The sequence below is a fragment of the Sceloporus occidentalis genome, unplaced genomic scaffold, assembly GCF_023333645.1.
Source record: "Sceloporus occidentalis isolate IW3139 unplaced genomic scaffold, rSceOcc1.0.p SCAF_2, whole genome shotgun sequence".
NCBI classification, from domain to species: domain Eukaryota; kingdom Metazoa; phylum Chordata; class Lepidosauria; order Squamata; family Phrynosomatidae; genus Sceloporus; species Sceloporus occidentalis.
Window position 1 is genome coordinate 235,005,609 of NW_028316982.1, and position 25,872 is coordinate 235,031,480.

Consider the following 25,872-nt stretch of genomic DNA (forward strand, 5'->3'; position numbering starts at 1 on the left):
AGCGTTCTGATTGGTGGGCTTTCCGTCGGGAAGAAGTCGACGGTGGGTGAGGGCTGGAGCGGCGGCGGCTTCTAAGCTGAAGGTGAGGCGCAGAGGCGAGAGAGGGAGGGCTGGCTGCGCAGGCTTCCCTTTGGGTTACAAAGAGCGCTGCCTTTTCCTTTTGCTTTGCCGCTTTCCCCTGATCTTCCCTGGCCCTCGGGCTCATGAGGATGATGAGTGTTTTGCCTCATTGGTTCCCTGCGCCTGTTTTAATTCGTTCCCGACCTAATGGCGACCTCTCACGGGCCCCTTTTCCAGGCGAGGCTTTGTCTCGGGGGCAGGCCTCCTTTCCCAGGACAGCGCCCACACTTCAGCCCCCTTTTCCGGGTGAAGTTCCACAACGCCCTCCATTTCGAGCCAGACGGGGAAGCCTCCCTTTGTTTTAGCCTTCATTTGTCAGTGTCCTGCCTCTTCATAGAACCGTAGAGAAGGAAGAGACCCAAAAGGGCCCTCTAGTCCAGCCCCTTCTTCCATGCAGGAACTCTCAGGCAAAGCATCCCCAGCAGATGGACATCCAGCCTCTGCTTAAAGACCTCCAAGGAAGGAGACTCCACTACATTCGGAGGAAGGAGTGCATTCCACTGTCGAACAGCCCTTACTGTCAGGAAGTTCCTCCTAATGTTGAGGTGGAATCTCCTTTCCTGTAGCTTGCATCCATTGTTCCAAGTCCTGTTCTCTGGAGCAGCAGAAAACAAGCTTGCTCCCTCCTCAATATGACATCCTTTCAAATATTTAAACAGGGCTGTCATATCACCTCTTAACCTTCTCTTCTCCAGGCTAAACATCCCCAGATCCCTGAGTCGTTCCTCATAGGGCAAGGTTTCCAGACCCTTCACCATTTTAGTCGCCCTCCTTTGGACACGCTCCAGTTTCTCAATGTCCTTTTTGAATTGTGGTGCCCAGAACTGGACACAATATTCCAGGTGGGGCCTGACCAAAGCAGAATACAGTGGCACTGTTACTTCCCTTGATCTAGACACTGTACTTCTATTGATGCAGCCTAGAATCGCATTGGCCTTGTTAGCTGCCTCATTAGATGTCTGGTCACTCCGTTCAGAGGAGCTTCCCCTGAGGCTGAGAGCACATGCCTTGCCCAAGATCACCCAATGGATGTCTATGTCTGAGCTGGGAATCAAATCCTGGTTTCCAGAGTCATAGCCCTACACTCAAACCATTATATTTATTCCTGTCCTGCTTTCCCCTCACCACAAAATTGGGACCCAAAGCAGTTCATAGTTTAAAAGAATATTGCAATTAAAAACATACAAAAAGAGCACATTAAAGTAAGATTAAACTATTTGCTGTATTAAAGCAATTCACACTTCAGGAAAAGAAAACAAATGCAATTAAAAAGTTCTTACAATTACTGTTGTGGAATTGTAATTGGTCGTAATAAAGGTGTTTACATATTTGTGTGTTTGGGATTTTATTTTTGTGCTGATAGGTCAACCCAGCAGTGTTTTTGTAAGGTCAAAGCGGAGGATCATTAAAGCCCAACACTTAGGATTCTTACCTCAAAATCTTCACAGCAGCCATTCTGCACCTGTTTAGCAGAACAGCAAGGCAAAATGGGTCTAGAGCCACTTTCCTATTGCCAGGTGCAGGGCATAAGACAGAGAGGCTGTGTTAAGGGAGAGTCAGGGAGAGAGGATGTGTGTGCATGCGCCTTTAGGGAGCCAGTGCAGTGCAGTCGTTTGAGCATTTAAAAATGAGTCATAGCTGTCCTTTTGAATTAATTCACTAGAACACTTTCCTGTATAACATCTTTTGAGTGTTGAGGTTTGAATGTTGAGGCTTGAGTGCTGGACTATGATTGGAGATCAGGATTTGATTCCCAGCTGAAACTTCTTGGGTGACCTTGGGCAAGTTACATTCTCTCAGCTTCAAAACAAATCTTGCCAAGAAAACTCCATGATGTATTCGTCTTAGGATTGCCATACCATAAGTCAGAAACAACTTGAAGGCACACAGCATGCACACATAATGGTTTGAGCATTGGACTACAACTCTGGAGACCGGGGCTGGATTCCCAGCTTGACCATGAAACCCACAGAGTGACCTTGGGCAAGTCACATGCTCTCAGCCTCAAGGGAAGGCAATGACAAAGCTCCTCTGACACTAATACCTGACAGTAAGAGCTGTTTGACAGTAGAGCACAGTCTCAGGAGTGTGGTGGTGTTTCCTTCTTTGGAGGTCTTTAAACAAGTTAGATGGCCACCTGTTGGGTGCTTTGATTGTGAGTTCCTGCGTGGCAAAGGGGCTTGAACTGGATGGCCCTTCAGATCTCTTCTAACTCTGATTCTATGATATTTGGTTATTACCTGTATTGCCTGCTCATTTGCAGGGATTTATGTGAAACTGTTGTTACTCTGCACGTGCATAAAAAGAGTATTGCTTTGCAGAGTAAGATAACCACAAGATGTTGCTTGTGCTAAACATGGTGGTGGGACTAATAGCCGTTACGAACCAAGCTGGACAAGCTGATAATTCTTTTCTCAGGGTTATGTGAAAGCCATTCTGAAACCAGAATATAAATGCTTTAAACAAAAATTGGGAATGGCCACTCTGTTTACAGGTTGAGACAATGAGAAAGGAATGTATTCCCACACGTTGCATAATTGACCCAAGACTTATTGCCATGAACTGTGCAAAGGTTGCTTCTGTTTGTTCTTCATATGGCAACAATAAAATTATAGTCCATAGGAGGCAGGAGACTATACGTTCTTCCAAGTGGCTATTGTAGAAAGTGGATAGTTACAGTCACTGCACAATAAAGAAGGCTTTTTGCATTGATTACTCCCTACTCCTCTTCAGGTGTTTTAAAGAAGATGAAATTAAGTCTCTCCAAAATAGTCGATGGCTGTCGTCTTGGTACACTGACAAACCTAGGCAAGAAAGGAGTTCATTCCATGGACATTCCAGGTTGTCTGCTTTATACCAAAATGGGATCAGCGCCACACCTGACCCATGACACTCTACAAATGGTTAAAGGCGTTCCAGCGGTCGCTCAGCTGTCACTGGCAACATTGTGAGTGCAATTTTCACCTGGTAAAATGTGATGTTGTGTGGTTTAGGCCTTTACAGGTAAAACAGCATCTTAAATTGTATCCATAAAGCCATATAAGATGAAGGCAGACTGTGTGTCATTAGATCTGGATTTGCTTTCTGTGGTTCTTTTGCCAGCATAGCACATTTTCTTTGCCTTAGGAGATATCAGTGTATCTCTTTACAGAAATAAACCCATGTGAGTTCAGCGGGGCTTATTGTCAAGTTTATGTATGTAGGATTGCTGCCTGAGACACCAGTGGCACCATGGCTTTATGTTTCAGGATGGAATTGCATAGGTGCTTAGTCTGTGGTGGTCATATAAAAACTGATCATAGACCAGCAATAAAGAGCAGGCAGGCTGTAGCCCTTGGTGAGTCTTTTGCAGAGCACAGTAATCCTATGGTTGCTGACTGAAGATGATTCTGTATAGTTAAAGCCACTATAATTTCAGTTGATAAGCAGCTGATAGTTTATGGTTGATTCCACCAAGTGCATTTTTTAGCTATGGGTTTTTAACAGGTATTGGAATTGTACATTGTAGTGAGTCTATTTTTCTCTCAAGTATGTTAATTATCATTATTTCTGTAATGTGTTTCTGTGTTTGGATACAGGGCAGATCTTCATGAGGTCTTGGCAGAATATAAAGAAGGAACTGCAAAGTTCATAGGTAATTCTCAGTGGAAATGTAATGTGCAATGTGGAAGTATATAGTATAGTGTTGAAGATAATATATTTGGAGTAGTTTTGAATGTATTTTATGAGCAGATAAGTAGCCATTATCATAAGGCATACGATTTTGCTGTACCGTAATACCTTAGCTCTGAGCTGTTCTAGACTAATGCAAACACCAGCATCACACCATGGCTATTTTATATTTCCTTGCAGGAAGGCTCAGAGCTTCTAATATTGTACTTACAGTAGTTAAAGAAAGTATGGGCAATCTGCAGCCCTTGACTCTGATCACATTTAGTTCTTGTTCTAATTTCAAAAGCCCTTTGTACATAATGAGTTCAGGAATCTGCAAGAGTGATATGTCTGTTCCACAGAACCCCACTACATGGGAGAGAAAGGTTTGGTTTGATTACTTTTGACTCTGGTGCCATCCAGTCCTGGTTTCAAACCTGCATGCCGCTGGCTTGTGGCCCCTAGCAGATCCCTGAAGAAATCTGGCCCTTGAAAAGGTTGCCCACTCTGGGTGTAAAGAGACTACTGTTTGAAGGACCAAATACTGTTGCTTTGTATTGTGTGCATATAATTTTGTTTTTGTGCATGTACATGTGTGCATGTGTTTGTGTACACAAGCAGACCAATTCTGCATGTAACAGTTATGGCAGTTTGAAAGTGTCAGGTCCTGTGCAATTAAGTTAGTAACCTGTGAACTTCAGGCCACTTGAAAAACATAATCTGGTAGAAATCATACAGAGAGTATGAGAGTATGATACAGAGAGTATGGCACCCAGCGGTGGCGCATGGGGCTAACAGACCGGAAGGCAAGGGTCGTGGCCTGAGATTGTAAGATCAAGCCTCTGGGTGTCCCTTTTAATTTTTGCCATCTGCCGGCCTGAGAGGGAGTTGGCCAGGCAAGTCCAGCTCCATCAGGACTAAGCCTGAAGGAAGGAGACTCCGCCCTCCACAACTGCCATCTGCCGGCCTGAGAGGGAGTTCGCCAGGCAGGTCCAGTTCCATCAGGACTAGCCTGGAAGAAGGAAGAGCCCTCCCCCCAATCCATCTGCCTTGGTCCAGGCCTTAGAGGGAGAGAAGAACCACTGGACCTCATCCCTTTTCCCTCTATCATTCCCTTCTCCTTTTGTTTCGTGTCTTTTAGATTGTAAGCCTGAGGGCAGGGAACTGTCTGATTAAAAATAATATTGTAAGCCGCCCTGAGAGCCATTAGGGCTGAAGGGCGGGATATAAATACCTAAATAAATAAAAAAATAAATAAAAAATAGTGTCTGACAGTATTATACATCTGGGATGCACTGACATAATATATGCAGTCAGTGACGGCTAGGATATTATCACCAACTTTCTTTTTATATTTCATATGTTTTTATAGCAGTTTCCAAATACAAACATATCTCAGTTAATCAAGGCCCCATACAGACAGGCCAAAATAAGACTGCTTCAGGTCACTTTGGAAGTTTGCTGTTTATATGACACATGCATCTTAAGAGGCCAGTCCTTAGGACTGGAGCATGGATTTGGCGTGGCTTCTGGACTCTTAGGATGCATGCATCATTTAAACAGCATACCTCAAAGTGGCCTGAAGCAGCTTTATTTTGGCTTGTCTGTATGGGCCCAAAGCCTCTGATATAGAAGCTTGTTTTGCCTCAGTCTATTTATACCAGCCCAGCCCCACTTTTCTTCCTCCTCCTTTGTCTAGCTGTGAGTTTTATTAGCAGTATTGGCATTGGTGAAGGAGGGTGGAGAAATACACTTTTGGTGTCAGGTTGCATCAGTTTATCTGCAGTGCAATAAAATAATGCAGTAAACCTTAGGCTAGGAAAGGATTGTACTCTGATTCTATTATGGCTGTGTAAAAAAGGTAAAGAACAGCTGCCACCTGATTCCCTTACTGAGCATGTGTGAACAGTAGACAGAGAGAGGAGGGGACAACTGATAAGCCTGCCTCACCATCTATCCCCAGTATTTTTTTAATACGGATCTGTTGGTTTGAGCATCTGAATGGACATCATGAGAAAAGGGATGGGGGAAGGGGGAAAGGAAAAGAAAGAAAAGTGGCAGCACATGTAAGAGTAGCTAGTTTTTATTTTCATGAAGGGGGAGGGTGCAAGCCCTCCCAACCTATGCCGGAAGGGTCCTTGGAGCACCCAGCAACAAAGAAAGTCCAGAGTCCGAACTGTAGCTGAAAATAAGCACACCTTTATTCTCCGTACGGGGTGACAGCTGCCTAGATGGCAATTCCAAGACTGTCACACCCAATTGTCTTTCTTCAAACCTTTTATACATTTTAAAATGCAAGCATAGCTTAAACAGCATATTTCCAAGTTAGCTTTTCACAGTTCTTAATAATTTCCAGAACCAGTTTATTGACTAATTCCTGTCTTCCTGCCTTCCTGGCAAGTTTCCACAGTTCTGGTTAATCTTTCACAATCCCATTGTTCCTCTCCATCTCTAGTTCGGATTGCTTGGCCATGCTATGCTGTAATCATTAAACTGCCCAACTGTCCTTTAGACTCTTTTAGGTAGTTGTCTCTCTCATTCACATGAGCTTTTGTGCCTAGAAACCCAGTTCTTCTGGTGCAGTACTGAGTGGCATTAAGGCCTCATGCATAAAGCATGTTTATACAGTTGTGGGGGTGGGATAGAATGTAGTAGGATCCATAAAAATGGAAGGTTTACCTGACTTGGTTGAGTCATTTCACATGTGCAGTTTGTTAATTATAAATTAAAAAGATGCTGAAACATGTGAAACTGGTCTTGTTTCTAGTTATGTAGGAATCTATCTCTATTCTTTCCATGTCATTTCTGCCTCTGATACCAAATTTTCTTTTAGAGAAGTAATGGCTGGGAACAATAGGGTTGCCATAACCCCCCATGGGGCCGTGACAAACCCAATTTTTGGCCACTTGGCACGGTCACGGCCCGGTTTGGCTCTTTGCCCCGGGTTGAGCTGGTTGCCGCCGCCGCCGCCGCAACAACAGCGGCTGTTCTGCAGCTGCCGCCGCCATTGCGGCTGCTGCTGCAGCCTTTTTGCTGCCTGCCTCGCTTTGCTCTGGCCCTGCGTGTTCTTGCGCAGCCATGCGCAGGGCTGAGCAGGAGCTCCTGCCCTTCAGGGTGGCTGGCCAATGGCTGGACAGCCCTCCCCTGCTGCAGGAGCCTGTGACTGCTAGCGGGAGGCAGGGCTGTTCCAGCTCCACTCTCCCCATTGGCCAGCAAGCCTCAAGAGGAGGAGTGTCTCCTCTTTGGTCCCTTGCGCGGGCCGAGGGCAGAAAAGAGCCTTGCCGGCAAGCTATCTCTCTTCCTTCCCCTTCCCCTATTTTTTCTTCTCTTCTTCTGTTTCCTCCTCCTCCTCCTCTTTGTTTTCTTCCCCTCCTTCTCTTCTTTCTCTTCCCCCTCCTCTTCTTCTTTTTCTTCCCCTTTTTTCTGTTCTTCCCCTCTTCCTCCTCCTCCTCTTCTTTTTATATTGTTCCCTATTCTTCTTTCTCCTCCTTTCCTTCTTTCTCCTTCCCTTTCCTTTTTCTCCTCCTCCCCCCTTCCTCCTCGGCTGCTGCTTGGGGGACACTGTCTCCCAGGCCCCAGGGAGGCCTTGGAAATGGTGTCCTCCAAGCCTTCCCTGGGGCTTGGGAGACGCTGTCTCCCAGGCCCCAGGGAGGCCTTGGACAAGGTTTTAAAATGTAGGACCTTTTTTTAAAATTTCCTGGCAAGGAAATTAAAAAAAAATAAAAATCCTACATTTTAAAACCATGTCCTACATTTTTCCCGGTTTGGAGGCCCTCAGGGATGGCAACCCTAGGAACACATCAACTTCATTAACTGAAGTATACATGTACCTAGCCTTTCATCCAGTGTGCCTAATGCTTATTTTCCTTACACCCTCAATTTGTAGAAAACTGAGTTAGAATTTTGTTAAGTATCTAATTAGGTTAGGCACCATAATCTCACAGAACTGCGGTTAAACAGGGATATTTAAGTGTGTTAAGTTTTAAAAGGAGTTTGGTCCAAAAGGCACTTTCTTATTCTGTCTGGAAAATTCTGGTGAATTCTGCTCATGGCTATAAGGAAGGCAATCTAAAAAATAATTGTTGCATTTAGACTTGGCTATGGTTTGAAATATTGCCCTGACTGTCAGACTCTGCTTATTGCTTACTTTGGTATTTGTTATCCCTTAAAGCCCCCCTCTGTAGCAGTTCCATCATCAAGGCTAAACTGCCAAGTGTCAGATGCCCTTAGAGTATTTATGTAGGTGGCAAGCAAGCCACCTGACACATTTTTTTCTGAGCAGTGTGTTAAGTATGACAGCTTTAATAAAATAAAAATCCAAAAGTTACAGGTGACATATGAACTTATAAAATATAACCTTCTTCGTGGTTCTCTCTCTTTCTATGTCTCTGAGGAAGTGGACAGAGCTGAGTTGCTTTCTGTTGCTTTCCATTGCTGTTACAAACTTGCTAATGCAGCCTTCTTAATCTGTTTATTAAAATACTGAAAACTGTTCTATTCAGGTATGCCAGAGTCAGTCCTGTATTGCTCCCTCCATGACTCAGTTATCTGCTGTCCTCCTGGTTACAACAACAACAAGGTATAGTAGTTATGAGACCTTTCTGACATTTCTGTTTTCAAATAAGGCTCTGTGGCTGCTAGATGCACTGTTTTTCTCTAGTACTTTTAGTGATTAGTGGCTGCAGAAACACATTTACAGGGCGGTAATTATTTCAGCATCCCCCTCCCTTTTTTTAAAGAACAATATAGCTATGATATATATAATAAAAGATCAAAGCGGTTTACATAGAGTTTAAAACCAATTACAAAACACATTATAAAATAGATAAAACCAAGAGCACTAAATACAATATACAAATCTGAAAGCAATCATTCAATCAATCAGTAGGGAGAGGTAGAGAGTCAATGGGATCAGAGTACACAACTTCATTTTCTAGGGGGGGGGAAGGCTCGACAGAAGAGGAAGGTTTTAAGCCTCTTTTTAAATGTTTCCAGGGGGGTGATAAGACGGAGCTCGTCAGGAAGACTATTCCAGATTTGTGGGGCCGCTACTGAGAAGGCCATCTGGGAAGTAATAACATATTTAGAAGATGGAATTTCCAGCAAGTTCTTCCCGGTTGTTCTGAGTGTGCGGGGCGGATTATATGGGGAGATGTGGTCCCTCAAGTAACTCGGGCCCAAGCCATGTAGGGCTTTATAGGTAATAACCAACACCTTGTATTGTGCTCGGAAGCGAATAGGCAGCCAGTGCAGACCTCTCAGAATAGGTGTTATATGGTCAAATCTGGACGCACCGGTGACCAATCTGGCCGCCATATTTTGTACTAACTGAAGCTTCCAGGCTTGGTACAAGGGTTGCCCCATGTAGAGTGCATTACAGAAATCCAAGTGACAGGTAAGTAACTTTAAGTCAGGAGTTATGACAAGGGGCCATGAGAGAGAAAGGTATGTTGAAGTTTAGAGCACATAAATCCTAGCTTTCAACTGCACAGTGCTTTACAGACAATACCAGTAAATTTTCACATCTGTTGTCAACCAGTGTATGCAGCAAATCCCTATTTTCTGATACAGATCAATAGTGCCATCTAGAGGATTTGGTATTCTAAACCTCTGCATAGGCAAACATCTATTATTATTATTACTACTACTAAATCTCTACTTCATTTCCTAATTTTAGCTCACCTCCTTTTTTCACAATAGCTCAACTAGCCTGCACTGGATACTTGTTTTGTAATACGGGTTTAATGTCATTAAGAAGGAGGAAACAGTGTCTCAGAAAATTTCTGATTGGCTACTTATGTCCAAAGCACACTGTTTATTGTGGCACCAGAGCTCTCTGACAGAGAAGGCAAAATGTCTCACAAAACTACAGTCCCTAGAATTCCCTAGCTCTAAGCCAGGGCAGTTAAAGTAGTCTCAGACTGGATTATATCTGCAGTGTGTTTTGGACCTCTGGCTACTTAAATGAGAGGCAGAGTTTTTTTGTTGTTGTTGTCATTGTTTTTACCAGTGGTTCACCTTACATCCAAAGAAAGAGACCTGCACTTACAAATCTCAAATTATCATAAATATGTAAGACATTATTATTATTATTATTATTATTATTATTATTATTATTATTAACCTTTATTTATATAGCACTGTAAATTTACACAGTACTGTACATACAAGCTTTGTAATTAGACGGTTATTAATTAGACGGTTACCTGCCTTCAGGCTTGCAATCTAAAAAGACACGATGCAAAAGGAGAAGGGAATGGTGGTGGGGAAGGCGATCAGGTCCAGCATTTCTTCTCTCCCTCTGAGGCCTGGACCAAGGCAGATGGACTGGAGGGAGGGCTCTCCTTCTTTGTTTGGGCCAGGCCTGATGGAGCTGGCAGGCCTCTCTCTCCCTCTGAGGCCAGATGAGATCAGATGGCAAAGGGAGGGCTCATCCTCTTACTCTAGGCCAGACCTGATGGAGCTGGCAGGCCTTTCTCTATGAGAGAGGCCTCTGAGACATCCCCTCAATGTCTGCCTTTCTCTAGAGCCATCCAGATCCAACCCATGTTGGGATGTAAGAACTTACTCTGTTTTCTTCAAGTAGTTCTAACCATGCTCTGAAACTGAAGTGTATATTACCAAATAAAAAGTAGTGCTAAGTTAAATTACCTTTTTTGATATTATTTGGTTCTCTGTGTGATTTGTTGCCCTCTTTTTTCTTTTTCTTCTTCCATCTCTTCCAAGTATGGCTGCTTCCCTGCTTTTTTTGTCAGTCCATGTGCCCCCCGGGAGGACCGTAGAGCAGAAAGGGGCAGTCGCTCACTTCTGATCTGGACTACATATTCTGATTTTTGTTAGGGCAATATGGAGGAGAAAGAAAACTTTTTAATTAAAATGGTATATATGGCGGCAAGTTAATATGTGGAGCAATTGCTAGAGTAATTCATTCTTTGTCTTAATTTTTCAGATTGAGAATGGGCAACGGTTGCTCAAGCTGTAATGTCTTATACAGTACAGCATTCTGACTATATTCACTGCATTTAATTATCTTTAGATGGCTTTGGGTTGTTATACGCCCTGAATCATGGCAGCAGTAATAACTCAAGTTTTCAGGTTTATCAATGATGTTAGTGAAAGACGATGTTTCAACAGTGGTTTATGGTAAAATAAAACCGAGACAGAAGAATTACTGTGGTTCATTGCTTCATCTTAACTGGTTTATTTATAAAGCACCAGCAGTGCACAGCACTTCACAAAGCACAAACAAATAGATGCTGGTCCCAGGCAGCTTACAATCTAGACGTCAGTGGTGGGAGAAGAGAAGAAAAGGCAGCTGTTTTAGTTACAGATTCCTAGATATGTGTCCAAAACACACTGCAGAAACAATCCAATTTGAGACCTCTTTAACTGCCCTGGCTCAGTGCTAGGGAATCCTGGGTAGTTAGTTGTGGCACCAGAGCTCTCTGACAGGGGAGGCTAAATGTAAATTACAGTTCCCAGAATTCCCTAGCATTGAGCAAAGGGCGGTTAAAATAGTCTCAAACTGGATTATTTCTGCAGGCTCAGTTATGGTAAGGCAAAGAGAATTTTGCAAAAAGCATTACCCAAAAGTTGTTTTGAAGGAGATGTTTAAAGGAAGAAAGAGAGGTGACTTGACATACATGTTCTAAGATATATACAGACCGGCATCATAGGCCAGCATCAGAGTGGAGTGGGGACCGCCTTTGACTCCATTCCGATGTGATGCTGCGGGCCCCACCACACAGCCGGCAGTGTCATGGCGCTCCTCTGGCGCAGCATCCAGATGACGCAGCCCCAAAGGAGCGCTGAAAAGCCATGGCACCAGCAGCTATGGCACCCTTTCCGCAGCACAAGAAGGAGCTGCTCTTTGTGGCTCCTTTTTGCGCTGCAGAAAGGCCAGATAGGGGCCACAGCGTGTAGCCTTAGGGGCAGTCTGTTTAGCCCCATAGTTCCAAGCATACAGGGTAACAGGATAGAGGAGAAGTGGAGACGTTCTAACAGTGGAGAAGTAATAATCATCACATGAGGTGGGAGGAAAGAGTAGAGGGAGGATAGCAGAATCAGAGTGCATTATTTTGAATTTTGCATTGAAGGAGAAAGCAACATTTTGGGCAAAAAACAAGGAGAACAGGGTAGGCCCTCCCAGTGCTTTAAAGATAAAGAAGAGGGACATAAAGGATTCCTGGTGTCTGTTGGTATCTGAAAGACACCGTCTTTATCTGAGCCAGATAATTGACAGTGAAATGGAAAGAAACCATTTATTTATCTTATTTTTATTTTTTTCATTTATATCCTCCACGAAGAGGCTAACTGTGTATTTTAAAACTATATAGATTAAAACAGTGCAAAATCATTAATAAAAGTATAAATATAAAAGTTATTTTAAACACAACTAAACAATTTATAAAATTAAAACAATAAACATTAAATCCATTAAAATTAATTAATTCACTACAAATAGTTGTGTACAAAGTCAGCTCACTCTCCATTTATACTCTATGTTTCTTTGCCTCTATCAGGCAGTTTCAGTATGGGGATGCGGAGGTCGGATGGAAATGACAGCATCAAAGTTCATGGCCATCCAGCGGGTTATCCAGCCAGACTGGTTCCAGTGTCTCTCGGATGGAGACACTATTTCTGGAGAAATCTCCAAGAAGAGGGCCAAGAAGTCTGTAGATCGTTCTCTGTCCTTTTTGGATGAGTGTCTACAGCTGCAAGAAGAATCGCCAGTAAGAGCTAAATCAATTTGAGCTATCACAGTAATTATTCACTCCTGTTTTTTTGTTGAGCCTTGCAATCTCCCAGAACATGCCTGACAGAATCTTGGAATGAGCAATCAGTCAGCATGACAGCTTGGACATTTTTGAAGCCCTTTATTCATTTATTGAGGGAAATAAATATCCCTCAGTAACGTGTCCTTGTATCTTCTTCTTTCACAATCTTCTCTCTTGACCTGCATGGGTTTAAAAGCAAAACTGCATACCCTGTTTTATTAATTTGATTTTACAATCCATGATAGATTATTTTGAGTCTCATTGCCTTGATGCTCTGCACTGTATCCATCACCCTCTTTACTGAGATATTCTGTAAACAAGTGCTGCTTCACATTTTTTTTGTACATGGAGACTAGGGTTTTTTTTTCTTGTTTTTGTTTTTGCCAGAAACAGTATCTGTTTTTTCATTTTAAATATTTATTTCACACTTTCCCAAATAACAAAATAGCTTAAAACAAACAAAACTGCCACTACCATAGAAGGTTAAGATTTTCAATAAATTACACATACAACCCTTTTGTGTTAGAAGAGAAGCTAATAAAAGTGCCTCTGCCTCTGGTATACATAATGAGATGGTTTCAGCACACATTATTCCAGAAATAGCATTTGCTGTACTGTTTGGAAATTACACCTGTGTTCTCAAAATAAGGATAGTCTTTATGTTGAGAAAAACGAAAGGATGTTTTCTTAATCATGCTAATGACTCTTCATCAGCCGGAAGAATCTGCTGGAAGAGGAAGCTTCTGCCTACCAGATCTGATAGTAGTCACCCCTTGAAAAGCGGTAGTCGTGATCTGAGTAGTCAGCGTTAAATTCATTATCCCATTATGGCCCCTTCGGGTCACTTTGGAGATTTAAATGATGCATGCATCCTAAGAGTCCGGAATCCACACCAAAGCCACATTCCAATCCTTAGGACTGGAGCATGGCTTTGGCACGGCTTCTAGACTCTTAGTACACATGCATCATTTAAATAGCATATCTCCAAAGTGACCCGAAACAGCTTTATTTTGGCCTGTCTGTATGGGCCCTGTACTTAAATTCTTATTTAGGGGCCATAAAATTACAATTGGTGAGGTGTGGGGGGAGAATGATAAAATAAATTTCTGTCTCCCAGCTTATCCTTATTTTTTTTTCTTTCCTCCTCAAATATCACTTGTGTGACAATATTGGCAAGGAAAATAAAAAATCCCTTCCACCACAAATCTCCTGCAGTAGACCATTAAACAAAAAGATCCATTTGTCTTACCTTTGTAACTTTCTTCTTATTCAGGAGTTGCAGCAGAGCCTGATGATTGGGGTTATTGAAGGTGGAGATGTGTTGGAGGAGAGATTGAGATCAGCGAGGGAGACTGCCAAGAGACCTGTGGCTGGCTTTCTTTTAGATGGCTTTCAGGGAAATGCCATGGCCAAAGAAACTAAACTGGAACTCTTGTCCTCAGTTACAGCAGAGCTGCCAGAAGATAAACCAAGGTTGTAATTAGTGAAAATTTGATCTACAGCCTGTGCAGTTACCTTGGGGACTTCTATAAGTAAAACTCAATAACACATCTGTTGTTTTATGTAATTAAGCATAGTACTGTGTGCTTTTGAACACTGGATTTTACTAACGTAAAGTATAAGTGGAACAGTGACAGGATTTGGATACGGCCATATGGAATCATTGCATTATCAGAACAAAAGGTTGACTGGTTCATTCATTTCCCACCTTGTTACGTGCCTTCAAGTTGTTTCTTATCTAAGGAGCCCTAAAGTGAACCTGTCAAAGGGTTTCTTGGCAGTATTTGTTCTGAAGCGGTTTGCCATTGCTTCTTCCGAGGTGAGAGAGTGACTTGTCCAAAGTCACCCACTGAGTTTCCTTTGCCAAGTGTGGATCCAAGTCCTGATCTTCTGGAAGGCTAGTCTAACACTTAGACCACTGTACTATGCTGACCCCCCACAACACACACTTTACAGCCTTATAATACAGTGCTCCCTCATAGCTGAAGTAAATTCTGTCTATCCCCAAACGGTCTGTTTTATATAAAAACGTAATTTTATTGTTTGAAATGTTTAAAGCTGGGGCGAGCAAAGTGCAGCCTTTCACATCTTGCTGAATTACAATTCCAAGAAGCGCTAGCCAGCAGTGAAGTTGGAAAGTGTAGTTCGACATCTGACAATCCACTTTTTGCCCATCTCAGCTATAAAGGAAGGAGACCTGGATTTTTAATATTGATACAAAACCATAAGTTGTTTTGATTAGAGATTTTCATGGTGGGGGTGAGGAAAGTACAGCATAGCGTAGGGTGCAAGTTACTCTGATAATATTTGCAATGTGATGTAACATTTTGCTAAATTCACCGGAACTAATTCTGGTATCTTACGTTGGCTTAACTAACACACAAAGCACTTGGATGATATATAGCTGATGTTATTGGCAAGGTGACTTGATCATTTCTCAGTTGTACAGACTTATATTAGCATATTTCAGAGGGAGGAATCCAAGACATTTTAAAGTATGTATTGTGACCTAAATAATATTGCCCTTTTCATAGTCTAAAATATTTCAAAACTATTCTTCATCCTTATGGATAGTAGCATAATTATATGAAGATGGCTATGACCAAAAAGCCATATAAAATAAAGAACAAACAATCACCAAAGTTAGTCACCTAAAATAAGATATAATAGAATAATCAGTATCCTTATCACAGTAACAGAATTGAAGAAGCATTAAAACTAGAGCAGATTGATAGATGTGTCTGTTTTACATTAAAGTGCCCTACAGACATAAAAATGTTTCGGTGTGGCACTGAAAAGATTGCAGTGTGTCTTGTGTTTTCGTTGGCTTTGGAGATCAGTACTTTTTTGTTGATAGCATAGGCGAGTAGCTTCTAATGGCCCTGGAGTCTCTTTTTCCTTCCTTCCTTTCTTTTTTGTTTTTATCCTTGCTTGGAACTTGGCAGGCTGTACCCCCAAACATAAATCATAAGACCATTGTGAACCTATCTGACAATATCATCCAGCCTGCATTTGACCAGTTCGCTAACCACAGCATAAAGGGAAACTTTGTCAGTTGCTTTGCTGAAATAAGTTAATTGCTGAAATAAAATAAAATATGACCACAGCATTCCTGCAGGCCACAAAATCAATAATATCATAAAAAAGAGCAGATTCATCTGCCAATCATATTCTTGCTAAATCCATGAAATAGTTTCCTCTTCTTCTAGGTATGGCCAAAGAAAGAAAACTTCCCTTTCTTCTGTTGAACTGCTGCTGCTAGCATTGAATGGGGATAGTTTCTGTATACCTGTGTGCCAGCCACACTGGCCACATTTTCCAGTCTCTTCATTGCACTCAGCCTAGAATGGAGAAAGCCAGTAACTAAGATAAAACTATGCATGTCAAATTTGGAAAGGCATCAACTTGTTTTTAGTGAGGAGTAACATTGATTGCTGCTAGAAGAATTACCATTAAGGAATTGAAATGTTAATAGCTTGTATAATTGCTTTGTTAACAGAATACCATTGTCTCTCCAGGAAGCTTAAAAATAAATATAGCATATGCTGTATGTTATCTAGGAGCTGAATTTAAATATGGTCAGAAAGCACATTGCCAAAATGACAATTTGTTATAACTATGTGTGTGTTTTTAGTCATTTGCTAAATTTATTGACCTAAATTAGTTTATATAGTTGTCATCACAGCCATTATTCCAGCGGGAGAGAAAAACTTCAGCTGTCAGCTTTTAGAGCCCAATATCATTGCCACGAACAATAGCATAAGAGGCACGAATGAATCCAGCTGTATTTTCAAGTCCCAAGGGACCATCCTATTGCTGACTGTTGGGAATATGCTTTTGAAAATAATTACTTTGGGGTGAAATGATCTCATGTGAACTGGAGATGACCAGCATAGAGATCCACAAAGTAAACTGAGTATGTATATTGTTCACCTACTCCATTGGAGATGTACCATTCTCTTCCATTTTACAGTGAATTTTGATCTTGTCTATAGGACCCTTTCTGAGGCTCCAGTCCTACAATCACAGTAATAACAGGATTAAAAGTTGGCACAGATTAAAGGGGTTTATTTTTTGAGGTTTCATGTTTACACTTTAAGACTGTTCACCTCATTTCTAATTACCTTTAAGAGAGAACAATATATCATGAGCCAAGAAAGGCATCTTAGCCAGCAATTTGGGTATAAGCTAGCAAGTGAACCTAGATAAGGAAAGATAAGAAATAAAAATTGTTTTGGACTCTAGAAGGTGCTGTAGAAATAATAAATGTGGTGGTACTAACCCTAATCAATCCACAGGTGATATGGGAAAACAGAATGGTACAGTTTAAATGTTGATTTTAGATTTAATAAATGGCTGCTGTGACTACCCAAATAAAAAGTGTAGCCAATTGTTGTGATGCAAGGAAATTTAAAAAGTGCAGTAGAACACTGAATGAATTACAAACAGAGCATATATTGTATAATAGACCCCACCTTCTTATATAGAAAAGGTTGCTTTAAGATTCTGGTACATAGGTTCAACAGATTCCGCCTTAAAAGTTCTATGTAGCTGGGGTTTTTCATGCCTCAAATAATAAATCTCTTTTTGTTTCCTCTCAGCCATTCAAGTAAGACAGGGAGACCATACTCTGGGACTCTTCACATCTACCGTTAGATGTGATAGCAAGGCTTTTTGGGTGGTAGTTCTGGGTATTATCAGATCATAAGCTCTCTAATGAACTTTGCTAGTGCCAACCCAAAATTTGGGAGGGGCACATAAGGCCTTCCACCTTTTTGAGGCTTTTAAAGATGTGTTCAGTACTTAATGAACTTGCAGCTTGTCTCTCTTCTACTTGTGTGTATATTTGAGTGCTGAGTGTAATTCATTTTTGTAACTGTAACAGTACTTTCCTTGGAATTCTAAGCTAGAATGAAAAATAAAGATATGTTTTAAGAAATGTTAATAGGGAGACAGATTAAATCAGTTAATAGTTCTGACCAAAATATATTTTCTCTCTTGTCTCCTGTAGACTCATGCATGGTATTGGTAGGCCGGATGAGGTCCTGGAGTGTATTGAGAGAGGGGTGGATATTTTTGAGAGTTGTTTTCCTTACCAGGTGACAGAGCGGGGCTGTGCCTTGTCCTTCAGCTATAACTATCAGCCAAATCCTGAAACAGCAGGTATTTTTCTTAATTTGTCTGAATATTAGATTGGGAGAGTGTAATAGTAGTACTTGTATACAGTATTTTCAACTTCTTAGGCTGCAGGTCTACACACAGTGATCTGGGGATAAGTCCCATTGAACTTCAGTGGCACTTGACTTTTGTATATACATGACAGTATGGATCCCTTTTTTAATGGTTAACTTGTTTTTCACAAGATAAAGAGTGCTTTGCTACTTACACAAGGAGTGTTGTTTTAAGGTACAGCTTGGTGACATGATTAAAACCATGCTTATTTGTCAAATATAACATCCATTTATGAATTCTCTACATTTTGTTGTGAACATAAGGTAGTTAGCCACGGTAATGTGAAAGGTTAAAACAATAATTTTCTTCATCCCCATTTGGATCATACAAAGAAACCAAACCTTTATTTAAGAAGCTGATTTTCTTTTTGGCCTCACCATGTCAGTAAAAGACTGCACACATTAATCAAAATTGCAAGCACCTTTGGGGGGGGGGGCGTTGTGCTTCTTTGTATTATCTTATAAATCTGGAGTTCCTTAAATTGACAAAGAAGTTTAGAAGGTCTCTTTCCTACTTAATTCCATCAGGACTAAAGTACTGTCATTCACAAACAGGACATGTGTGAAAATTATAGACTAAAAAGAGACCAGTGGAAAGCTTTCTTAGTGTCTGAGTCTTTTCAGCAACTTGAACCGTACGAATATATCATTTATCACATTTTGCAAAAGCCTCACAACTTGACAAGTCATATAGCTTTTGAAGTGAAAAGGAGAAAGACTTTGCTCCTTTGTCCTCTTTCATAAGGCAACTTGTAGAGTACTTCTCAGTGCTCCCCAGGAACTTGTGTGCTGGAAAAAAGAGGATAACTTATATTTTAAAGAAAGAAAGAAAAGAAAACCACCTGATTTCAGAATATGTAAAGAATAGAGGAGCTTTGTGTGCCTTTTATGTCATTTCTGTACTCCCAGCAAATTAGGAAAGTATTATCCTGCTACAAAGTAAAGTAGGAATACAAGGTTCTCTCCACATAGAAACATCACTACTCTGACAGTCTAACCAGTCTTTTCCAATTTAGTGCCCTTCATCCAACTGCATTGGCTGTAGATGATGAAGGTTGTAGTCCAACACATCTGGTTGGAGGATTTTAGCCTTACCTTTCTAATATTAAATCCTTTTATCAGCTAACAGACTTTTAGTTCAAACATGGACTGTGAATCAGATTTAGGTCCCTCATGAATTTCTTCCAAATAAATAAGCCAGTGTATTAATAATAATATTAATAATAAAATTTTATTTGTGTTTCCCCGCCTCTCCTGATGGATCGAAGCGGGGTTGCAGGCTACTAAAATCAGAATACATACAACAATCTTATAAAATACGAAGAATAAATATAACATCAATAGCTTATCAAACCATCAGACATCCAGGGGCAAGGGCAGTATATCGTTGTCAGACAGGCAGATTGGTTCTCACTTCTCGGGGGGGGGGGGGGAAGCTTGGTGAAAGAGCACGGTTTTAAGTTTCTTTTTAAATGTTTCCAAGGGGGTCATGAGACAGAGCTCGTCAGGAAGAAGCATAGCTCACTAAACAGTTTGGTCAAAAAATAATGACTTGGGGTGGTGGAAGATAAGGCAGAGCAAGCATGAAATGCAGCTGTTTGAGCTTCAAGCCCTCATCTGATTGGTTTGCTTCCCTTCCACTTGTCCCATCATGAGTTAAGTGTTACCACTTTATTTGGTTCCACTATGTCATGAATATCACTGAAATATTTCAAATATTTCTGTGTTTGTTCTTGGGAAATATTTTTATAGCATTCACTTTGAAGTATTTAAAATGGGGACAATGCCCATTCTTCTCATTTATTTCACATTATTAATGAACTATTTTTATTTCTTTGCAGTCATCAAAGAGAATGGACAAACAGACGTGCAGGGGGAAGAAGAAAAAGAAAAAAATGAAAATGTAACACTCAGTGGACCACAAGAAATTACTCCCTTTGAAATATATTTGAAAGAAAAAAGGTACCTTAGATACTCGGCTATAAGCCAACCTATAAGTCAAGGACATGTTTTGCAGCCAAAATTATTTATTTTGACATGATCCATGGATGAGTCGAGGGTAAAACTTAGGGTAAAACATGTAACAGAGGATCTAAAAGATGAAGCAAAGGAGAACCATGCCAAAGAACCTAACAAAATTCCAGGAAGCATAACTGTTTGTGTTCACCCTAAATGCTGAATGGTTGAGAAAGTAGAGGGGTGGGGTCAGTACTTACAGGACAGGTTACGCTATTGCCTTTCACCAGGAAATGGTTTCCCCTTCCCTTTTTTTTTAAAAAAAGAAAGAGTTAACTTAGGTTTCTTGGGTCAATTTTTTTGACTAAAATCTCTAGACCTATACATTGGTTTGGTTTGAAATATCAGGTTCTGCTGTAATAATAATAATAGCATATTTATTTATTTCCTGACTCTCCCCATGGATCAAAGTGGGAAACAGCAACAGGTTAAAATATAACACATATCAATTGAAGACACATAACGTTAGTTAAAATACATAAGCCAGTTAAAACATATAACATCAGTTAAACCACATAAAACAGTTTTAACATCAGTTAAAATACATAATATCAGTTTAAAATAACACGTAAGACTAATACATATTAATCAATCCATAGTTTAAAATTCATAATTTTAAGATAATCTGGATAGGTCTGCCGGAAGAGGTTGGTCTTTAATGCTTTTTTAAATTTAGATAATGTATTCAGCTATTGAATCTCCTCTGATAGGTCATTCCACAGTTTAAGGGTGGCTGGAGAAAAAGCCCTCTGGCTGAATCACCAGCCTAGTTTTGGCTGACAAGTAAATGTCCCCAGAGGACCTGAGTGTGCAGGGTGGATTACACGGGAATGGACGATCCCATAGGTAACTTAGACCCAAACCAAGGGGCTTTAAAAGTAATAACCAACACCTTGTACCTTGCCCAGAAACTAATTGGCAGCAAGACTAACTGGCAGTAGACTACTCCAACCTATTTGCCTGTTCATCACTTCTTGCCACTATTTTGAAAGAGACGTCAAAGGAAAAAATAGTTGTTTGGGAGTAACATGGAGTTCTGTGATGCTTGTGGCTGTGTAGTGTGGTATTTGTACATGTTTTCACACATTCAAGGGACTTTCTGTGTGGTTTGGGACAAAATTGCTTGAAATTCACACCATTTTTTAAACTGGGGAACTATGAGGGACTGGGAAGGCTCAAGGGCCACTAAAGTGGGGTTCAGGAGCCTCATATGGTAGAGGCAGGACAATATGCCCATCCCAGATTTACAGTAAAACAAGTCAATGCTTATCTGTATTGGAAACTCTTTAGAGCAGGACTTTTCCTCTTTCTTTATAAAGAGCCATGGTTGGCAGTAATGATTATAATAAATAATGTGGAAACATCTTAATTGCAGCCTCACACTGATTTATAATTGTTCCCAAAGTGTAGCTTTAGGATATTGCTTCATTTTGATTCATTTTATTTATTTATTTTTAATCAAATTATGTTTAATTAATTAATAGATTTAATCTGACCGCCCCTTCCTTTTCTATCTTAGGTACCAGGATGATTTTGGGCCTTTAGTAAAAGGCTGTTCCTGTTACTGCTGTCAGAATCATAGCCGTGCCTATGTTCATCACCTACTCATGACCAATGAGTTGTTAGCTGGTGTCCTGCTTATGATGCATAACCTGCAGCATTACTTTGGCTTCTTCTGTTCTATCCGTGATGCTCTGAGAGAAAACAAGTTGGACCAGCTGAAAAAGTCTGTCAGCAGCTGAGCACTTTGAGTGCAGAAGTGTTACAAAAACAGTGCAAGGAGAAAAAGAATCCATGAAGCAGAGAGCTGCATACATTTTTTACCATTAGTTTCATGTCATCTGATGCACAGTCCCCTTTGGTCATTACAAACTAAGCAGTGATGGGGTATTTTTCCTATTAGCCAGAATGCTAAAGGAATCAAAAATTGTAAGAACCTTTTTACAGATAGACAGGTCTAAGCTGGGCATTATTTTCATGAACTGTGTTATTTTCATGAGTCGTGTTCCTTATTTTAGAGACCCTAATTACTAGAGTTAGAATGAAAAAGCAAAGAATACAAATTGTCAGGTGAACCATAGGAAAAAGATAAGCTTCTATTTTGGATTCTGATGTCATCCTTGGTATACTTACTGGACTAAAAACAAGTCTATTAAAAATTCTCTTTTAGTAAGTCCGTGGGGAATAGGTAAAATGTGTAAAGAAGGAAATCCCTCTTGTAACAGACTTCACTTCAACATCTTCGTTCCCTGGGCACGTTGCTGCCATTTTGCAGACTGATCCAATCCTTACCCGCACTCCATGTTCTTGCTAGCTTTGATTCTTCATTGTTACAGAGTGCCAGCTAATTGGCTGGTCTCATCCCATCGCCTAAATTCAGCTGTTAGTTGCAAGTGGAGTGGATCCTTTGAGTCAGTTTTTGAATGGCAAAAGTAAGTGTAGTTTATGCAGTTGATCTACTCTGGTTGGAACTAGCAATTGGCCTTAGGCCCAAGGTTTTGACAGAATGCCTTCAAATGACAGCTGTCTATTGTCAGAACCTAAATCGAATTTTCATCATAACTAGTTGCTAGTCAACATTTATTTAAATCCCCTAGGTAAAGGTGAAGGTAGTCCCTTGACATGAATGCCTAGTCATAACTAACTGTAGGGGATGGTGCTCATCTCTGTTTCTAAACCGAACGGCTAGCGTTGTCCGAGGACTGCTCTGGTGGTCATGTGGCCAGTATGACTCTACCTAAAGCTGTTACCTTCCCACTGAGAAGTGGTACCTATTTATCTGCTTGCATTTGCATGCTGTTGAACTGCTAGGTTGGTAGAAACTGGGACTAGTGACAGGAGCTCATCCCATCATGCAGCATTCGGGCCTCAAACTGTTGCTGAAATACTAAAGTTTGGTAGGGCTTTTACAATTATGGAGAACACAGTAAAAATTGTTTTAGCTTTTTTATCCTATTCAACTCAGTGATGTCCATTTTATTTGATCCTTTTTGTACAAGTGAAATTTTAAAATGTTTTTTTCTATTACTGTACTGTATTTTTATGGGAAATTTCAATATCACACTCCAAGGACCAACTCATGAGCTGTATTCTTCCTACCGTACATGACAATTAGCCCACATGACAGATGGTTTGTACAATAGTTTTGCAAACATCGGTTGCCCTTTTCAAGATACAGAGGGAGAAGAGTTGACCACCCTTCCTTCCCAAAAAGTGCTTTTTCAGACTTCACTGTGTAGACCATTTGCTGAAGCATTTATTGCTATTTTGGTCTTGAAGAGACCACTGCCTATAGTTTGATACTATTTATTTAACTACATGCTATAATTTCATTCACGTCTGGGCCTACCACAGCAGAATAAGAGTGTGGTGCTGCAGAACTTTCTGCCCCCCTCCCTTTCTGAAGCCCTTGAGCTTTCTAGAAAACCAGACTTGTAATGTGCCCCCCCCCCCCCCGGTCCTCTGGAGCAGTTCATGAGGGTACATGGGGAGTTGCAGTAAATGGATTTAAATCATATTATCCATTTCCCTGTATTCAATATATGAGAAAGTAATGCCTCTTTTCCCTGAGCAGGCTTCTGAAAATGTTTCCACTTCTTCATCTAAAACTCTAGCCCATGTTCCAGCAAATTCTCTCCATGTTCCAGCAAATTCTGTGTTTGAATATTGCAGTCATGATTATTTCTGGTAATGAATTTTAGTTACAATCTTTGAATAAGTTCAAAATAAGAGTGACTGTAATGCCCTTTCTGTACTAATTCAGTGAATAGTCCCTCTGAGGTTTGGGTCAATACTCTCAAGCTTACTTCAGGTTCTTTCTCCAAAGAGATAGTTACTCCGGGAAAAGTCCTATACTTAGTTTAGATATGCAAATCAGTAATGCCCTGTCTCTAGCTAACTCAGTAAGCAGACTTAATGGATGAAACCAGAAAGAGCTTGTTGAAAATCAGGTTCAGCACAGTAGCAACTCATTGCCAGATCTGAAGCTATAGGATAAATTTTGCTTCTGTAAATCCTCTCAAGCACTCCCCCTCCTAAAGTCAACATTATTCCCACTCAGGACCAGGCAGCTATATGACCTTTGATTCTCACATAACAGTCCCTCACAACTGCTCACCCTCCCCACAGACTCTTGCTTCTAACACGGCTATGGCACAATTAAGCAGCCCTAACATACTGTGGCAGAACACTCTGAGGGGCAACAGTGATAGCCATCACTCAGTAAGTTATTGAGGCTTTAAAAACATTGGTCTGGATTGGAATATAAAAGTTCTCCAAACCTTATGTGAAGTGGCTTAGAGAGCTGGGTATGTTTAGACTGAAGAAGAGAAGATTTGAGAAGTGACAAGTATTTGAAGGGATGTCATGTAGAAGATAGATTGCACTTATTTTCTGCAGCTCTGTAGAATAGGATATGAACCAGTGGAATCAAATGGTGGGGAAAGAGATTCCACCAAAACATTAAAAAGAATATCCTGATGGTAAGCAGTGTTTGACAGTGGAATGGCTTTCTCAGAGGGTGATGGATTGTTCTTTGTCAGATTAGATATCCATTGCTCAGGAGTGCTTTAGTTATGTATTCCTACTGGTAGGGTATTGAACTAGATGCATTTGGGGTCTCTTATTTGTATGGAAGAGAATAAATGGAACAGTGGTAGAGGTGTCTGGAGGAACAAGAATAGAAACAAATACAATGGAATGGACCAGTAAGAGGATGACACTAATGTAAGTCATCACTAACCACATACAAATAGATTTTTTGTTCATCCATTGGCCTTTCATGCCTAAGATCCCTCTAGATCTTCTGTATGGCTGGATATGTTCTGTGCAAAAATAACATTGTCAGGCCAACAGACGTGATAACATCTACAGATGATCTACACACATTGCTTGCATTGCCTTTGTACAGAAAAGCTGTCACTGATCAATATGGCATATAGGGTCATCTGAATCCACCTCCTCGCTATGTTTAAACTGCTCCATGTGGATGAAAATAGATATGCATCACCCAGAAAGCTATGGACAGTACTTTGCTGATTAAACAATTCAGTTACTTTTGCTCATAGCAATGAAATGGGATTATTAAAACAGGCCATGATTCCTGAGACAGGTAGACACTCACAAAGCCTTTCAGACAGCAGTTTGGCTTTGTTTTCTAACAGTTTTTAAGTAATTCTGTCAAGATTAATTCCATAAAGTTCCTTTTTTTGTTTCCTTGGACGGATTGGGGAAAGATGGAGAGTTCCAAAAGGTAAGAGATAGAGAGCTAGCCTAATTTTGCCTTCTTGGCTAGTCTTCTGAAAATTAAAAGAGCATCAGAGAGTGAATTTGGAGTGGCACATTCCTGGGATTCAGTTTGTAGAGCATACATGTACCCCATGTAGCTGTAGCTGACCTATCTACACAGTGCAAAGTTGATGTCTCTGTGGTACTGGCCCACACTTAGGAATTAAAAGCACAAATTACGTATAACAAAAACTTGCTTGGATGAAAGCAAAACAAAGGACAAAGGAGCAGTGCTTAAGCCTTTTCCTGTTAATCATTTCCCTGGCTAAAATCCAAGCAAGTTTGCCTTCCTCCAATCCTCTGCCCAGAGGCGTGCGGGTGTTCGAATGCCCTTACGTCACGAGGCTGTGCCCCGTGTGGACAGGGCCACAGCCTTGTGAAGTAATGGCGCCAATATCAGGGCTCGGCGCATATGGATGCTGTGCCATACTCCACAAATAGACATCTTGTGTTTTCTCTCTTCATTAAGATCATCATCACCCACACCATCGCCACTACCTGTGAATGGATATTCATTTGCACATGAGTGCACAATTACTTAGAACTACAGGCAAAGGAAAAATGGATTAGAGACTAGAAAAAAATGGTAAGCTTTATTTAGATCAGAGGCCTGTGATATTTCCTCTTCCCCTGTGGGTTCCAGCAGTAGAGTAATTATTCAAGCTTTTCTGAATATTTATTTCAACATCAACTGACAACTAAATCTCTTTTGGTTCACAAAGCAGAGGTTAGGTCAACAGAAGTAAGAGCATAATGCAGACTGATAAATAGCTTGGCTTTTATTAGGAGGA

General features: G+C 40.8%; 1 protein-coding gene across 2 annotated transcripts; it reads left to right on the top strand.

Moving 5' to 3' along the window:
- Positions 1 to 30: 30 nt before the first annotated feature.
- QTRT2 (queuine tRNA-ribosyltransferase accessory subunit 2) lies at positions 31 to 25,814 on the top strand. 2 transcript variants are annotated; one of them, XM_089512476.1, is made up of 9 exons: positions 31 to 82; positions 2,854 to 3,067; positions 3,699 to 3,754; positions 8,274 to 8,350; positions 12,294 to 12,503; positions 13,822 to 14,021; positions 17,560 to 17,711; positions 19,621 to 19,741; positions 21,315 to 25,814. In XM_089512476.1, the coding sequence occupies exons 2-9, from the start codon at positions 2,868 to 2,870 to the stop codon at positions 21,535 to 21,537; spliced, it is 1,239 nt and encodes a 412-aa protein (XP_089368602.1). In that variant the 5' UTR covers positions 31 to 82; positions 2,854 to 2,867; the 3' UTR covers positions 21,538 to 25,814. The 2 variants fall into 2 exon arrangements, with proteins under 2 accessions (XP_089368602.1, XP_089368603.1); XM_089512477.1 differs by lacking the exon at positions 12,294 to 12,503.
- Positions 25,815 to 25,872: the final 58 nt, after the last annotated feature.

Excerpts from the sequence above, each read along its gene's own strand:
- QTRT2 (XM_089512476.1), top strand. The coding sequence starts at position 2,868 with ATGAAATTAAGTCTCTCCAAAATAGTCGATGGCTGTCGTCTTGGTACA. Across the intron at positions 3,068-3,698 it reads CAGCTGTCACTGGCAACATT|GGCAGATCTTCATGAGGTCT; the intron begins GTGAGTGCAATT and ends GTTTGGATACAG. Across the intron at positions 12,504-13,821 it reads AGCTGCAAGAAGAATCGCCA|GAGTTGCAGCAGAGCCTGAT; the intron begins GTAAGAGCTAAA and ends CTTCTTATTCAG.